The sequence below is a fragment of the Strix aluco genome, chromosome Z (assembly GCF_031877795.1).
Source record: "Strix aluco isolate bStrAlu1 chromosome Z, bStrAlu1.hap1, whole genome shotgun sequence".
Lineage (NCBI taxonomy): Eukaryota > Metazoa > Chordata > Aves > Strigiformes > Strigidae > Strix > Strix aluco.
The window spans coordinates 9,499,186-9,516,207 of record NC_133971.1 but is presented as its reverse complement, the minus strand read 5'-3'; the positions used below and the strand labels follow the sequence as shown (position 1 = coordinate 9,516,207).

The 17,022-nt window shown below is 48.1% G+C and overlaps 2 protein-coding genes across 2 annotated transcripts in view; one reads left to right on the top strand and one right to left on the bottom strand.

Moving 5' to 3' along the window:
* LOC141918751 (rab-like protein 2A) overlaps positions 1–17,022 on the bottom strand; it is a 180,457-nt gene that overhangs the window by 141,690 nt on the left and 21,745 nt on the right.
* LOC141918439 (E3 ubiquitin-protein ligase RBBP6-like) lies at positions 3,243–10,591 on the top strand. Its single transcript, XM_074812949.1, has 5 exons — positions 3,243–3,408; positions 6,100–6,199; positions 6,826–6,862; positions 7,955–7,999; positions 10,421–10,591. The coding sequence occupies exons 1-5, from the start codon at positions 3,243–3,245 to the stop codon at positions 10,589–10,591; spliced, it is 519 nt and encodes a 172-aa protein (XP_074669050.1).

Here is a 17,022-nt window from a genome sequence, read left to right as displayed (position 1 = left end):
ACTTCACTTCAATAAGCAAATTATTTAAGAAAAATTACACTCATTTTGGTCAAGTCAAAAGCTTTGCAATTCTGTGTAAGGCTGACTTTCAGAAGTGGTAGTTAGGAAACTGGAAAAAGGGCTTTTGGTGTTTCTTGGGATAACTGCTGAGAGAGGAAAACATCCTGTCAAGTGACAGGTTAGGAGAAGCTGTTAGTAGAAGCTGCGAGACAGCTTCTAGCCTACTGCAGCAATAGTTTAATAAACATTCAAAAATCTGATTTTGAAGTGTTCATTTTTAAACTTCAGTTTTCCACCTCAGCCATTTAGATCTGAGCAGTGAAGCAAACTGAGATACAGACTCAAAAGTGTCTATAAACCTCCAGCCCCTCCGACAACATCTCAGCTGCCTGTTCTCTCTCACTGCTCCAGACCGCGCTGCTGAACTGAGGGCAAACCTCTCACGGAGGTCGCTTTCTTTAGTGCCAAAGGCATCTATAACCTCACAGTCTGGCCTAGGAAGCCCGGTTTGCTGTACCATCACGCTCTCCTCATTAGTTCAAAACACAAACAGAAAACACGACGCATACTGCCATGCCTCCCAGACTTTGTTTTGGCATCTTGTGCATTGCTGCTGTTTCTCCATCCATGAATTGTCGAGCCTATTTTCCCACCGCGTAGCAGTACAGCAAAGATTAGGGAGTTAAGATCGTAAACACACCTGCAACCCAAAAAAGCCGAACATGATTTAAATAAATAAATACATAAATAAATAAATAAGAAGCTTCACTGTAGTAGTGATAATAACGTTTTCAGATTAGGAACTGTTGGACCGGCGGTGTATACGCATTTATTATTAGTGCTGTCTGTCAACTCCCCTTTCCACTTCTCTGCTGGCAAGGGGCAGGTTTGGACACGCTTTGACAGCTGGAACTTACCCACCCAAGTCAAAACCGTACCACTGGTCTCTCTCAAGGCTTCTAACGTAAAAACATGTATGAGGAAGAAACTGGGCTATTTTTGAAATATGTAACTTGTCCGATTGCTGGGAAAAAGGGGCTGTCTTAAGGGTACAGCCTGCTTTATTCTCTGAACAGCAGACACAGCTCAAAACCAGCCGTCACTGCACTGTCTGCACTGGAACCTGCTATTGCCTCTGCGAAGGGAAAGCTGACAGGGGTATGGGGCTGTCTGTGGGACAGGTGATTTACGTACCCAGTCAGCTCTCTTTAGATAAATACTTTCCTTTTATTAAAAAACATTTGTGAACATCATTCAAAAACCTCTAACTAGAATAATTTGCTAAGCAAGCGTATTTGACGTGACCCATCAAAACAGCTTGTAAGGCTGAAACTCATGTCAGCCTGGATTTAGCAAGCTCGTGACCTCCAGCACAACACCTTTATACCTTTACGGGGTCTTGTACTTTACCAGACCCCGTTCAAACTCCAATCCCGACCTCCGAGCTTCATCCCCCTTTAACACCTGTGGATTTGAACGGCTCCCTCGAAGCATTCCCGCAGTTAAAGACAAACCCCCCAGCCCCACGCCTCGCTAAACCCTTCTGTAACTAGAGCCGGGTCTGAAAGCGGCCCAGGAGAGCGGGGTCGGGCACCGCGGCTCAGCCCCTTCCCAGCAGCAGGGCCGGGGGGGGGCCGTGCCCTTCCCCACCCCGATCCCCGGCCCCGGGCGGCACAGCCAGACCGTCGCCAGTACCGCGCCCGCTCAAGCGAGAGTCCCGGAGGCTCAGGAGGTGCCATAGGGTCAATCCTCAGGCGAACCGGGGGGAGCTGCAGCCTGGCCAGGCACTGTCCCAGCTCCCGCCGCAGCCGCCACCCAGACCTTCCCTCCGCGCGGCCCCGTTTGGGGCCAAACACGCCGGCCCCGGGACGAAGGTGACCCGAGCCGCTCCCCGCGGGAGGGCCGCGGGCCCCGCTCCCGGCGCCGCAGGCCCCGGCCAAGCCGCCCCAGCCGCCGGCCCCGCGGTGCGGCCTGGCGCGGCAGCCGCCCCCCCCACGGCTACGAAGGGTCAAAATGCGGCGGGGCCGCCCCGCGCCGCCCGCCTCGGCCCCTCCCGCCGCGGGGCCGCCGCCGCCCGGGCCCCGCCGCCCGCCTCGGCCGCGCCCCCAGCCCCGACTCACTGTCCCCGCGGCGCCGGCCGCACCGGGCCGCCAGCACCACGGCCACGGACAGCGCCACCGCCACCGCTGCCGCTGCTCTCGGTCCCCGGCCCGCGCCGCTGGAGCCGCCGCGGCTCAGCGTGTCCCGGCGGGGGCGGATCAGAGGGCGCGGGGCGGGCGCGGGGCGGGCGCGGGGCGGGCGCGGGGCCGGACCCGGCCTCGCATCGTCGGTGGGAGCCCCAGAGAAAGGCCCCGCGGCGGCCACTTGAGAGCGCCCGGCCCCGCCCGGCCCCGGTCCCGGCGCCGGCCCCTCCCAGCGCATGCAGGGCTGGCGGCCCCTCTCTGCCCGGGAAACAAGGGGCTGCCCCATCAGCGGGGAGCGGGGCGGCGGCAGGAGGCGGTGCCGGGCCTTTCTCAGGCACCCGGAGACGTCCCCTCCCTTCACCGGCCCGGCAGCACTGGCAGCCGAGCGCCACACGGCAAAGCCCGCTGCCTCTCCCCCAGGCTGCCTTGCCCTGGCTGGCTGCTGGCAGGAGGGGACAGCGGGTGGTGACAGCCTGGGGGGGACAGGAGGGACACCAGGCGGTGACAGGCCCGGGGTATGACAGGACATCAGGCGGTGAAGGGCCAGGGGGTGACAGGAGGGGCACCACAGGCCCAGGGGGTGGCAGGACACCAGGCAGGGACAGGCCCGGGGGGTGACAGGACAACGGGCCTTTTGTCACCATGCGCCGGTCCGTAATGCACGCGGGGTAGGCGCGGCAGTGCCGTGCCAGTCTGCGGTGACACGCTGCAGTGGCAGTGGCGGTGGCAGTCGCAGTCTGTGCTGCTGGTGGCCAGGAAGCCCCTTGGTGGAGCCCTGAGGCAGGAGCACCCGAGTCGCCCCAGCGAGCGGTGGGGCCTGGGAGCGCTGCCCGCGAGAGAGGGAGCAGAGGCTGAGCCGGGGCCGCGGGCCCTCTCCCCATCACCCATCTGCTGGTCCGGGCTGCCAGGAGGAGCCGGGTGGGCGCTGCCACCGCAGCCCAGCTCCATCGCTGAGGGCCCCGGACCGGAGGCGTTGCAGGGGCGGGGGCCAGGGGCTGGCAGATACCACCTGCCGTGCACGGCAGACGCTGTCAGGAGCAGGCGTCGCCGGGCCCAGCCATGCCGTGCGTCCATTACCAGTTCTCCTCCCAACTGCGCTACGACACGGTCACCTTCAGCGGCCTCCACATCTCCCTGGGCGACCTCAAGTGCCAGATGATGGGCCGCCAGAAGCTGAAGGCGGCCACCTGCGACCTGCGGATCGCCAACGCCCAGACCAAGGAAGGTGCGTGGGGGCGGCGGGCACGAGGCCTCAGGCACTGCCTGGCTGGCGACGGCCGTGGCCTGCGGGAGCCACACTCTGCTCTCTGTGGCTTGTCCCCACGGGGCATGAGTCAGTCTGGGGCCCGTCCCACCAGCGTGTGGGGAACCGGGAGGACAAGCGGCGCCAGTGGTTCACTGGGGTGGGAAGGGACAGCGTGATGTCACTGCTCAATCTGCAGATGTGGAGTCGTGGCGAGGCAGAGTGACACTGCTTCGCAGCTCCTGGTAGCTGCCAAGGCCCCGCAGCTACGCGGGATGTTGCTGCCTGTGGGGAACAGGCTCCTGCTGGCAGATGCCAGTTTTGTCCCAGAGCTGTTAGACTATGCTGGCAGCTGTTAAATTCGAAGCGAGCAAACAGAAATTTCCAGGGACTGCAGGAATAACGCTCCAGCTTCAGTCCTTTCCTATTTAAAAACAAAAAAGTTAACTTTTAAGTCTACATTGTTTGACTTCACCAGATTTCACCATTGACACAGATTTCATCACCAAAATGAACTCAATTAATTGAGGCAAAGGAAAAATAAACGTATGAAAGCCAATAGGTGTCAGGTCCCTTCACAGAACTGACTGCAGCGTACTCCGCTGTTTGTAAACCCTCTTCCACAAATTCTCTGCCTCGGTGACCAAGCAAATGAGATACTTCAAGTCCCACATACCAATATGTGCCGTGATAAGTGTCCTGTGCAAATGAAGCCTTTACTTCACCAGGTTATTGTCACTCCTCAGTTTTCAGTTGATCCATTTAAATGCATACTGATTGACTTTTAAGGGGAATTCATTTTTCTGTTGGTCTGGTATTAGATGGCTGGAGATCTCCTCCCTGTGCACCTCACAAGCAGATTGAAAACAAGCCTCTCTCTCTATCTATATATAGCTGCATGCAAGGACAGTCCATTCAGAAGGCAGATGTCAATGCTTCTCTTCTAATGGTCAATGAATTGTCATAAAATACGAAAAGAGGACCCATTCCTCTTTTTGCATCATACACCTGTTGTGCATGTTCCAGCTGACCTCGGCAGGCTTGCAGAGTTGGCAAATAAGTGCACTGGTTGCTGTCCTCATATACACAGCCTCCCTCGAGGAGAGGTGCTGCCACCTGCAATCCTCTGCAGACCTACCACAACCCTCAGCTGGGCACAGGCGTAGCAAACTCCTGCCTTTTTGTAGAGCCACTGTTGCTTATCCTGTGCCTCTGAAATCTCCGTCCCGTGGTTTGTGATCAGGACCAGAAAGAACACTCTGTATGACTCCGTTCAGCAGGTGGAAACAGCTGCTTTGGGCTTCCAGAGCTGCCGCTCATCTCCCAGTTGCTTGCCTGGGCCTCAGTGCTGTTTGAGCTCCTCCGACATCAGAAAGTCCCATCTCAGGCCTTTCCTGACAGGTGGCTGTGTCATGGTGAGATTCTCCCTTTGAGCAGAGCTCTAGGCGTTGGTTTCAGGGTACGACCTCTGTAAAAGCTTTGGGTTCTGTCATTAGTAGTACCTTCACAGCATCTTTGGCTTTCGGGCCATCGTTCTGATTCGGCCTCCAAAGGCAAGGGCTTTTAACAGTTCAAACTGTAGGCAGATTACAGGGAATGGCTACTGATGGTGCTTTAAAATGTTTAGTCATATCCAGCTTGTGTAAGTACAATATAAAAACGTCTCATGGAGACGTCTTTACATTTGAGACACACTCATGGAGAGATCTTTACATTTGAGGCTTATTCAGTCAAAGTGTCTCAGGTAGCTCCTCCTCTTCAAAGCTCGAACAGGGTGTAAGCCAAGGCAAAGCATGGAGACCTTCAGGCACACACTGCTTTCAAAAGGTTTTTCAGAAGAATTGTCTTCGTAATTAATTTCATTTGAGTCTCTCTGCTCTGCAAAAAGTGATTTGAAAGAATTCATGTCCCTTTGGCTTATTCAATCAAGATGATTAGCTTAAGAGAGGAGATGCCACTTTAGTCTGAGCCAGTTCTGCCCTACATGTGAAAGCAAGCTCAAAAAACCCCTCAGGCTTCTGTGATCCGTATTCCAGCACTGCCAGTTCCGTTTGCATTCGCATGTACAGCACTGAGCAGCTGACAGTGTGGCTGTCGATGGATGAAGCCCCGAGAAACAGAGAGCTGGCGGCTCTCTTCTGCGTTCTGTCAGTCCCCAGCACTCGCAGCACAGGGGAATCATTTTTAGTGAACAGCTCGGAAAGCAACGGCGCAGAGTTTTCATGCTTTAGCCGAGTGCCTGCTTTGTTGCAGGGCAAGCTGGTTACACTTTAGAATCTGGTTTATGCAGGTGAGACTTTGCTGTGGTTTGTTCCTCTCCAAAGATCTCTCGGGTTTGTAGCCTAACAGAAGCAAAAGCAACTTAAGCTAGGTCGGGAAAGAACCTCATGCATTAGCAGGCTCTCCTTTAGAGACCTCTGGGACTATTTTCCTGCTGGCATCCAAACTGTTTGGAAAGAATGGAAAAGGTTTTGCTGCTGCTGTTTGATTCTCAAACCTGACGACTTGTTGAAAGGCACTGTTGGTGTGTTGAGACGACAGAAGTGCCATGTTACGTATAACATTTTGTTATTATGTCTGTAAAGGGGTTCTCTGAAGTGCTCTGTAATTACATCTTAATCTACATTCTTACAAACTGACTAATGTTTTCGTCTGTATTGGTGTTGTTTTCAGAATACACAGATGATAACGCCCTGATTCCTAAGAACTCCTCGGTAATTGTTAGAAGAGTCCCTGTTAGAGGAGTTAAAGCTACCAGCAAAACACGAGTTACGTAAGTACCCATAAAGCATTGTAGTCTGTGAGGGGTTGCAGTGTATTAGCTTTTTGTATGGAGATTGGTTTACAGAGGCATTCGGAGTGTATCTTTCTTCTTTCTATTGCTTTTATGGTAGAGAGATACGCACGTTCCCCTCTCAGAAGAGTTTGATTGTCAGTGTTTGACTGTGTCTTGCATTTGTGGGAGGCGGGGTGGGATATGGCAGGTATTCTTATGCCTCAAATCTGGCTCTTTTGCAAACTGGCTACAGAGGAAAGAGCAAGAGTCGCTATTTGGTTATTTAAGAGCACAAAGCTGTAGCACAGACTTCATCGTTTTGATACTTACATAGGAGAGACAAAATATCTGAGGACTTCCTCTGGCACTGTTGTGTTCTAGAGCTGTAAGTCTTAGAGTAATTGCTGACAAACTAGAAATGGGATTTGGTTGGGGGTTTTTTTTAGTTGTATCGAATGTGCCAAGAGAGAACAGATATTTATGTACACAAATAAATTTCCACATTCACTAGACTATCAGAACATAATGTTTTGATGTTTAGGTTTTATAATCTGTTTTCACTGCTTTTGGTTGGGTACAAGTGCTTTGTTCTAAGTTCTCATCACCTTTCTTTCTTCTTCTAGAACTCGAACCAAGCCAGCGAGTGGAACATCAAAAGCAGTATGTAAAAACACAATCTCACACTTCTTTCTACAGATTGCACTTAATTCTAAACAATGTAGCCGTGTAGTAATCTCCCAAACATTAACTTAATCTGTTTTGCAGATATAGTATATGTGGTAGAGACAATGTATTTGTTTCACAGCACAGTGAAAACAGTCATGCCATCATTTGCCCAGTTCTAATGTGAATATTGGTATTTGTGCCTAGAGATGCATTGTGTTCCATATTGAATATGCTGGAAGATTTCCTGAATGACTTTGTGTTGTACAGATAACGTAGGTTCGTTTCTAGATCATGTAGGTTCAAGGTTTGCACAATTGAATTGGTGCCATGTTCTACATCCATCTGTCTAGAGCTAGTAATATGTGAGTTTGTATAGGCTGTTGTGTGTTCTTTGTTTCTTGCAATTAAAATTGTTTGGAGTGTATTTTTTGCCATTTTCACAATGTATCACTTAACTTTTGTTTTTAAATACTGTCTTTGCCTAACAGTTTGGGAAGATGTTATCAAAATGCCCTGAGAAACCATTGCTGTTCCGCTTGGTACCGTTTCTTACTTTTGACTTGGCGGTTCCAACAAATCCCCAAATCAACGTATCCCATACGTTTTGAGGACAGTTCTGTGCAGCCAAAAGATTCCTTTCCGTGTCCTGAAATACTTGGGTATTTGTTCCTAAAGCTGTATGACTGAAGTGATATTGTTTGGCCCCCTCTGAGTACATAAACGTCTCTAAGAGATTGCCGTGAATTTTAATGTTGTTGCTCCCTGAAGTGGTATTCTGAAGCTCTGCATTTGTTCTTTCCACTTTATCCGATGAAGTGGTTTAGTTTCATAGTTTGTCTGCAAACGCAAATATCTAAAACCCAGTGCACCGAGTTCAGCTGCTTCTCATGAACCACGTAGGTAGGCCCTCTGAAGCTGTCATAGGTGTGGACTCTGTTTTGAACAAATGCAATTACATTAGGTTGGAAATGTCTCTTTCCGTGACACTCGGAGGATGTAGTGCAGACTTTCAGACTACGGTAGAGGTTAACTTTTGCTATGTTTTGATTGTACAACTTGAATATGTGTTTAATTTTTTGTGAACAGATTGAGGACTCTTCTGCACCTACTCCCCTGGCCCAGCTCATTAAGGTATGTGTATATTCTTGTCAAAGACTTAAAAAACCCCCACTACCACCAACAAAAAACCCCATTGCTTCATATTTTTAAATCTTTTGTGGTGATGGATAACTGGATAACTGTTGTGATGTGAACAAAACTTAACTTTTAATAATTTATAGTATTGGTTTCAACTTTAAGATGTGTGTATATTTCCATAGTATCCCGTAAAGAGTAGTTCCCAGTTTGGGAAGATAGAAGGGGAGCCCCTCCACATAATGTTGCACTATTGCTCATCTTCAAGACACAAAGAAACAGCACTTCAGGAGCTGTTTACTGTTTCTCAGACCTTTCGATAATTTTGTGTTGGAGACTGACACAATTTTCACAGAAGAATTTGACTGGCTGCAAGTTATGGACATTTCAGGGGGGTTTGCAACAGCCAAAATAGAAGCGTTTCTGTAACATGGACAATTGGGTGGCTAACGTTGAGTTTCTAGTCACTACAGGTATAGATCCACTCTCTGAAAGCTGCACAGTTTCATAACTTGTAGTCTATGGAGAGTGGACAACACACCCTAATTTGTCTGAACACAGACTGTGTAAATTGTGTAAATGTGCCTAACTGTTTGCAGGAATATACCAATGTGTGAGAGTGGCGTATTAGCAGAGGTGACCTTCTGAAGCTGTTGTAATGCCATGGTTTGCTATGGAACTGCTTGCGTTTTTTGCTCCACAGTGTGTACCTTTGTCTGGGAAAGCACTAGTGGTTGCGCTTTGTGAAAAGGCGTAGTGCGAGCCAGTCAGATTACTGGTCTTAAAGAGTGGAGAAGGCAGGGCCTCATGCAGAGGAGCTAGTTCTTTCTTCTGAAAATAAAGGCTGGAGTTCATTTCCAAGAAAGAGAAATCTCTTCCCACTCTCTTCTTCCCTCTCTCACTGCAGGATTAAATTGTGTACATTTGGGGAAAAAACCTCAACAGTTACTTTGGAAGGTAGTCACCAGAAGAAATTGGTCTCCATTAGTGCTGTCCCTGAACATGTCCTTGGTTCTGTAAACTCATGGGAAGTTTGACTCTAAAATGTGAAAAACTGTCCAAGTGCTGTACACGTTTAAGCTTTGGAGAAAATGTACGTATTTCAGAAAAATGCAGGAACGTAACATAAAGCAGCTCCAGACTGTTATACTCCAACCTCCTCAGTGCAGACAGGCTTGGCACGGAGGCAATGTGTTGAAAAGTTTTCTGCTTTATTATTACCTTGTACGAAATGCCGTATTTGAATTATGATCTGTGCCTAGTAATGCTCTGTGGGGTTTGGATGTGTCTTGTAAACTGTCTGGGTTTAAACAAATCGGTCAAGTATCTGTAAAGTTTTCTGTAGATGGTAATGGAATGGGTTTGCTTCATAGATGTCGATCTGGATTATGTTACTGCTGTGTCTATGAAACAACTGTTTAATAAACTGTTGAAACTAGCGGGTTGCTTTTGCGAATGAATGCGTATAAAATCAAAACCATGAGTGGTTGCTCTGAATGATGGGTGCTTGGAGGTCTGTATCCTTTACATCCCTCCCTTAGACGCTGCTGGTATCTGGACTAGTGTGTAATGAGAACATTTGAACAAATGCTACTTACAAAAAATCAGCTGGCTTCGATAAGTTGAAGATCTAGTTCTGCGTAAGGGTTCTATAACAATTTGTGTGTGAGAAGGCCACAGCAAACAGGAAAAAAACCTGCAGGTTGTGCTGACCGTAGTTAAATCACTTAACGTGAAGAAGTGAGTAGGCAGGGGACATGCAGTTTGGGCTGCCTACAGCACACGATGGTCCAATTTCTACTGAAAAGAGTCTTTGGCTTGCTGACGAATTATAAAAAGCTTGATTCCTCTTAATGCTTCTGTGTCTGAAGCTGAATTTCAGTGAGCAAAGGCAACTTCCCCGACGCTTCAGTTGTATGTCCTTTTAATGCTGCAAAATGTAAACACTGGTACTTGCATCCATCTCTCTCAATTAAATGTACAGCGGAGATTTTCTCGTTCAAATACTCTGGAGCTCAAGAATCCATTTAAAAATATCGGATAATGTAATTTTCTCTACACAGAGCTTCAGTCCGCTTGAAAGACATTTGGGTTGGTTACACAACTCTTTATGTAATGGACAAACAGAGCCTCTTAGCAGCCTCTTTACATGTACCCTTGAGGGTGGAGGCCTGCAACTCTAGCTAAAACCTCTGGGAATTGCTTAGAGACCAGTCCTTGAGACTATACTTGTTTGAAGGATTAGACTGAAGTGGTTTGGTTTATGTTTTGTAGCATTGCTTCCCATTTTAATGGCTGCCTTTGTTACCCCAGCAATAGAATTAAAACTCTCTATCTTCATTTGATTGCTGCCTTATTCACACCCATGGTGCTACAGGTGTGTTTAACACCGCATCAATGTGCTTCTTGTTTCTCCAGGAAACTCAACAGAAACAACCTCTGCTCTGTTCAAACCATCCATGCAAGATGATCCCCAGAGCTGTTCTCCTGTTGCCCATGGCAATTTTCTGGTCTTCAGGCATTAAATTCTCTTCAAAAACCCCTGGCAGTTTCACTTGGACATCAGAGATAGCAGCAGAAGAAGAGTAACAACAACAATAATAATAAGGAAAATAGTTTTCTTCTGATTTTGTGGCTCTCAGTTGTAGGAGTGTTTCTTCCAAACGGAGCTATCACTATTAGGCATGCAGAGGAAGATGAGCTGGTTGGCAGCACAGTCACACTGCAGAGAAGTGACAGGAAGGTAGAGAAGTTGCAAAAAAAGAGGGTACTTGGACAGGGGTATTAGACTTTTTTGCTAAACTTTTGATTAAATATCCATAGCAACCACACAATATGTTGTCCTCTATATAAAATGGAAGGTATAGAAGAGAAATGGATTGAGTGAATTTGTTTAATAAGAGTTTGTCTGCAATGCATTGAACATTTGTTTCCGTGTTCATAATCCCTTGCAGTAGTATGCTTAGTAAAACTTCCTAATTTAATGCCTGTAGTTTGCAGTTTATGCTTGTAATGTGATCAATAAATACATCTTGGTAGCCTTTTACTGTGAGTTTAAAATTAGCAACACTTTCTTTTTGTAAACTCTGAGCAGATCAACTCTTTCCATTTTCATTGTTCTCAGAAATAAGGATTGATGATGAAAACCTACTAAAAACTTGTGGTACAAACTGGAGGAAGAGGAAGACGCAGTCTTTAGCACTATGGGCATGCTCCCAGTAAGTCCAGACTGGTTTTGAAAAGGGGCCAGATCTGAGCTGAGTGGCAGATGGGAACAGGCTGTCCTTGCAACTTTGTCAGAGAGAGCCTGAGGAGAGGCATGGTGGACAGCAAGAAGGAATCACCCATCAGTGCGTAGTACTGCACAAGCAGTATGTTAGAGCAGGTATCTCTGGTTTATCATGTACGCCTCCCCAGGTCACCCAGGCACACCTTATTTTTTGTGAAAACCCGGCTCAATATTTCTAAGTTAAAAAAGGAATACAGCATACTCCAGGTACGAAGGAAATTGCCTGAATGTCTCATCTGATTTATAAGGGGGTTTAACAAACAAGTAAAATCAGCAGTCACGTGTTTATTTGAAAATGCTTGGAAACTGGATCCTGTTAAGAATACAAGAAATGCCACATATCTTAGGCTATTATCTGCCATAAGGACATGACAAGGTCATTATTAAGTCTTAGCCCTTAATAGTTTTGTGCCTTACAAGGCCTTTAGAATTCCCTTTAGCACCCCCCTGCATTTTGTTGGATGACGCTTGAATTATTTTTCTTAATTTTACATGCAGAATTGTGTTTAACGACATGATGCCTGTGGGCTGGGGGGCTGGGAAGCAATAGTTCTGCCTTGTGGCTGATGAAGAAAGAAGCTGGTCTGTGGCCAGGAGGTCTGGAGGATGGATTGCCACAATATCGACTACAGCCTGGAAGGATGTTCTGTCAGTGTTAGTCATTGCTATTTTATATTTTAAAATGATTAATTGCAGACTTCTGCATTAAGCTGTTCTTCTCCTCATGGACTGACCACGCCTATACTCATTCAACTGCAACTAACCTGCCCTGGTGTCTTTTTCACAGTCTCACACAGCCACAAATAAATTCTCTCATTACCCTCAGCTATTAACCATGGCTACATCATTTTGACCCTTACTGGAACCTAACTAAAGGACAAAACTCACCTACCCAACAGCCACACCACTAGGACAATTCCTTCTGACCTTGTTTTTGAGCAGGTAAAATATGGAGAAGGAGTGTCTTAATGAGATAAATAAAAAACCCCGAATGCCTAATCACACAAAGGCACAGTACACAACATTCTGGGTTAGATTTTTACCAGCAAATGAAAGGTGCCCACGACCCCTCTCATGCACTGAGGCCAGCCGGAATGTTAGGTAGCCCAAGCTAATGCTGTCATAACAATTTCACAATACAGAGCAATGAGATGTGGTGCCCTAGAACTGTTCAATGTATTTATGTAGATGTAGCTGCAGCGTCTATAGTGTCTGTACACCGGCAAAAGCAAAGAGACACCATCTTGAGCTCCTTCAGAGCAAGGAATTTGGTTTCCCAGTTCCTTGATGAGAGCTCTGACTGCTACGGTGTCCAGCAAACGTGGGCAGAACCACATTACTCTGACCTAGTTGGCAGAGTCTGCTCCATTGAAAGCCCAAGCTGGTTGGCATCAAGGAGTGCCCTGACAGGGCAGATCACACGCAGCCCCATGTGTGTCTCCTGGTCCTGGGCAGGCTCAAGCGCTTGAGCCGCTGAGCATGGGACACTGGTGGAAGAACTGCAGTAGTGGGTGTCCAAAGGCTTCAGGTACAAAGGGACGAACTAAATGAATTTGGGCGTATCCCAGGCCAAGAAATAGCTGTTTCAGTTACAGGAGGAGAGCCGTATTGCAAATTTGGACTTAAAAGCCTCCCTTCCGTCTGACTCCTACCTTAGATGCTGAGCAGCTCTTTGGGTGCGTCTGCCCTGTTTTCACTCACAGGTCTTGGTTCCACATTGTCCACTCTGCAGTCATGATAATTCATTCTGTAGCTCTTTTTTGGAGCAAACAGATTTGTTCCCTTTGAAACAATACCTGTACGCCGTTCTGGAAATGATTTAGTCCAGACACCCTCCCAAGAAGCAGTGTGAGCGAGACTACACCAGGTTTGGCTCCTGCTGTCCCCTTTTTGTCCTGGCTTTCCATCCTTGGCCATCCTCGAGCACTTTCCCATGCTGTGGCAGCAGCCGTGCGACACTGCCCATTAGGTTCACACTGCAAGAGCAGCACTCGGAGTGGCAATGGAACAGGCTCTTGCATTGCCTTGGATGCTTTGGACAGCACTTTCTACACCTTCACACACAGAGAAAATGATTATATTGTCTTAAGGACCCAGGGTCAAACGCTGTGTCACGTGGGCATGGTCGTCATGTTCTCTAGTCCCGAGCAGAGTCAATGTCACTGCTCTTGTCACTTGGCTTGGAGCAAGGGACCACTTTTTGGGCTGGATGCATTTAGCTGCATTTTTCAGTCTAGCCTTCTATTCAGTATGGATCTCAGAATAAGATAATCAAATAAATGAGTGCACATGGGAAGGTACAAATAAGAGAAGGAAATAGATGAGTGTGTATGACAAGATAAAAATAAAATCCTATAACTTCATATATATGCACAACTTTTACTCATGAAGAAGATTGTGAAGCTCTGGGAGAAGATCAGCTGTAAGCCCACAGACAGCCAGAATCTAGCTGGGATGCCCACCCTACACTTGGTAGAAGCAGACAGGACCCTGCTGTGCCAGGTGGGGGGAGCTGAAGCCCTCTCCCTCTGACAAGGGTGAAGCTGGCCAGAAATGCCTCTCACCACATGGCAGCACCTATGACCCGCTGCGAGGAAGCAGAGATCTAACCCTGCTACCAGCACTGCCTCGATGTTTATGTGCCCGAACAACAGCAACCTGCTTCTGGTGGGCACAGATGAGTGCTGGCACTTGTCTTCTTCGTTCTGGGGCTGGCTACTAGCAGGAGGCATTTTTAGTTGCGGTGGCAGTGCAGGGAGATGGAGGCAGTTCTGTGAGGACATATGGAGAAAAAAAAAAGTCACGTCATCTCCAGCCCGTCTGCTCCAGCACTGGTAAGGGGTTATCTCCACAATTGGATGCAATTCAGGGTTAGTCCCTACAGGTTTGAGCCACTGATGTAAATTTGCTTAAAATAAATAGTGGAGGGGCAACCGAGTGTGGGAAGGCACAAAAATCACAAAATCTGTGACTGTGAAACACTGAGGGGAATCACCAGGGGACAAACCCTCCTGTATTTTACAGTCTGTGCTGTGTAAAGCAGCTCAGAGCTTCAGGTTGTCTGTTGATCACTGCTCTGGCCCCACTTCAGCTCAGGAGGATGCACAGAAGTTGATTACAGGTGTCGGCTGTTGTAGCCCTTCAGGCAGCCTACCCCTTCCAGAAACAAAGTCCAAGCCAAAGCGGAGCAGCTCCTTCCCCTCTGCCTCTCTGCAGTCGGGCTTGCCTCACGCTCCCTCCTCCTCCACCTCTTGCTGCTCCTCACTCAGTCTGGCTTTTCCTGGGCTGCAGGAGCCCTTCCCTGCTCTTGGCTGACAGGGATGCCCGCCAAACTCCTTCACCTGCTGGGGGCCACCCCCCCAGCCCTGCAGCCATCATCACCATCTTCCATCCTACAGCCCTGTGCTGCTTGGCAAGAGGTGAGTTTTTACAAGTCATTACAGTTTTGAAGAAGAGCTGCTGCACAAGCAAACGTTGATTTCCCGGTGCTCTTTGGAGCGGTGGTGCTCTCACTCACCGGGGGTGGCTGGTGGGCTCCCAGAGAGCTTGGCTGTCCTTTCTCAGGCTGAATGGCATCAGGAGCACAGCCACACACACGTGGGGGTAGGAACAACTGACAGAAACAAGGGTTAAGTAGTACCTATCAACACTGACAGACAATAGTTCATTCGTCTCTTCCTCCTCAGAAGGCCAGTGTGTATCCGGGTGTAATGGCCCCATCCTTCGTATCCAGCACTTTGCATTTTAATTGCTGCAAAACAGGAATAGGGCCAGCTTGCTAGGGACGTTATCTTCTGCTATTTTGATTTCAAAACTTAAACCTATCAAAGCTAAAAATAAAGCTCCTCCTATTACAGATAATAGGAACTGCTGCATTATTTCTCTGTCCTGCCACTTGTAGTAGCCACAGCTTACTGCCTCTGAAGAACCATCTGTATCATGTAGTTCTGCCTGTGTCTGTTTACTCGACCTAAGAGAGCTATTACTAACCTGAACTCCCTCTTTGGGCTGCCTGGGGAGGTGAAAACTCACCGGATCAGGAAATGATGCTTGGGTGAAAAGGCTTGATAGTTCCCCAATTTTCCTGATTAAAAGGAGCAGCAAAGGTATCTCAGAGATAAAGCATGCTCTTAGCTGAAAATTGGCCACGTACTTTCCCTTTCTTAATGAAAGACCTGCATTTCAGTACGAGATACCCATTTCCTCCAGGAAAGAGGCAAGAGAGAAAGAGCTACACGTCTTACACTGCTCTTTGAACTGATACAAGATGCACTGACCTGAGCTAAAGTCCCTCCTGAATAGCCTTAAGTTTTAGCATGGAGGAGACAGCGTCAGGTAGCTGAGACACTTGAAAGCAGCTGTAGGCACACCTTTACCAATATTGACTCCTAACCTGGAAGCAGCAGGATGTGCTATTGCCACACGCTGTTGGCAGGAGCCCCTGTATCTTTGGGTAGGGGTTTGCGTGGAGCCCAGGCATGTTTTGTCACCAGTGCGTCTTCTTTTGTCCCCAGTCTTCTTCCCCTTGCTGTGTCCCAGGAGTGGTTGCACACCTGAAGGTCAGCTCTGCAAGCTCCTCAGCTAGAGGAGAGCTGCTGCTATCTCTGAGCAAGGGGAGGCCTGCAATGCCCAGCTGAGGGTAAAGGGGCCATACCCTGACCTCAGTGCATGGGGAGTGGCACCATTGTAATCAGTGGTGGCCAAATTACAAACTAAATGGTGATAAACAGTGGCTGGAAAATGGGTCTGTGCAATTTAATACCATATTACCACTGATGCTATTTTATTGTCAACTGGGAAAATGGGATAAAAAGTGCCTTACGTTGATGCCTTTATGACTTTCTATAGGGATCCTAATGCTCAGAAAAATGTGGATTAGGATGAGGTATGTTACTGCCATGTACGGAGGAAAAGGGAAAGAAACAAGCATCTGTATGCTGTGCTGTGCTGAACAAGAGGATGTACAGTTGTTAGTCCCTTCTTCCTCTCCCCCATATAACCCTGTGGCCAAAGGGGAAGAACTCGGTTGTGATTTGAACTTGGCCAGCAGCCAAACACCACACAGCCGCTCGCTCATCCTCCCCCTGCCCGGGGACTGGTAAAGAAACCGGAGGCATAAAGGGAGACTCATAGGTTGAGATAAAAAACAGTTTAGAAACTAACTGTAATAAAATAAAACAATAACAATAGTAGAAAGTACAAATGGGTAATGCACAATGCAATCACCACTCGCCAACTGATACCCAGCCCATTCACGGCTAGCGGTCCCACAAAACCAAGATCCTGCAATTGCAATCCTGGAAGCAAGAGAGAACCCCCCTCCTTCCTGGCCACCCCCCCTTTATATACTGAGCATGACGTTACATGATAGGGAATATTCCATTGGCTAATTTGAGTCCAGTGCTCTGGCTGTGCCCCCTCTCAGCTTCTTGTACATCTGTGCAAGGACAGGACACGGGGAGTTGGAGAGTCCTTGATGTCTTAACAACAACCGTAAACATCAGCATTTTATCAGCATTCTTCACGTACCGAATCTCATACTGAATCCAAAACAGGGCACCCTTTGAGCTGCTAAGAAGAAAATGAACTCTATCCCAGCCAAAACCAGGACAGTCAGGAGAGCTCAGAAAGAGATCAGAAAAAAAGGACAAATGGGAAATGGGAATTTTAGCACTATTTCAAGGAGGACTAGAGGGCATTCTCAGCCAGTGATAGAGGCACCGTTGAGACA

Coding starts and splice junctions, on each gene's coding strand:
- LOC141918439 (XM_074812949.1), top strand. CDS start 3,243: ATGCCGTGCGTCCATTACCAGTTCTCCTCCCAACTGCGCTACGACACG. Junction 3,409..6,099: donor CAACGCCCAGACCAAGGAAG/GTGCGTGGGGGC, acceptor TGTTGTTTTCAG/AATACACAGATGATAACGCC. Junction 6,200..6,825: donor ACCAGCAAAACACGAGTTAC/GTAAGTACCCAT, acceptor TTCTTCTTCTAG/AACTCGAACCAAGCCAGCGA.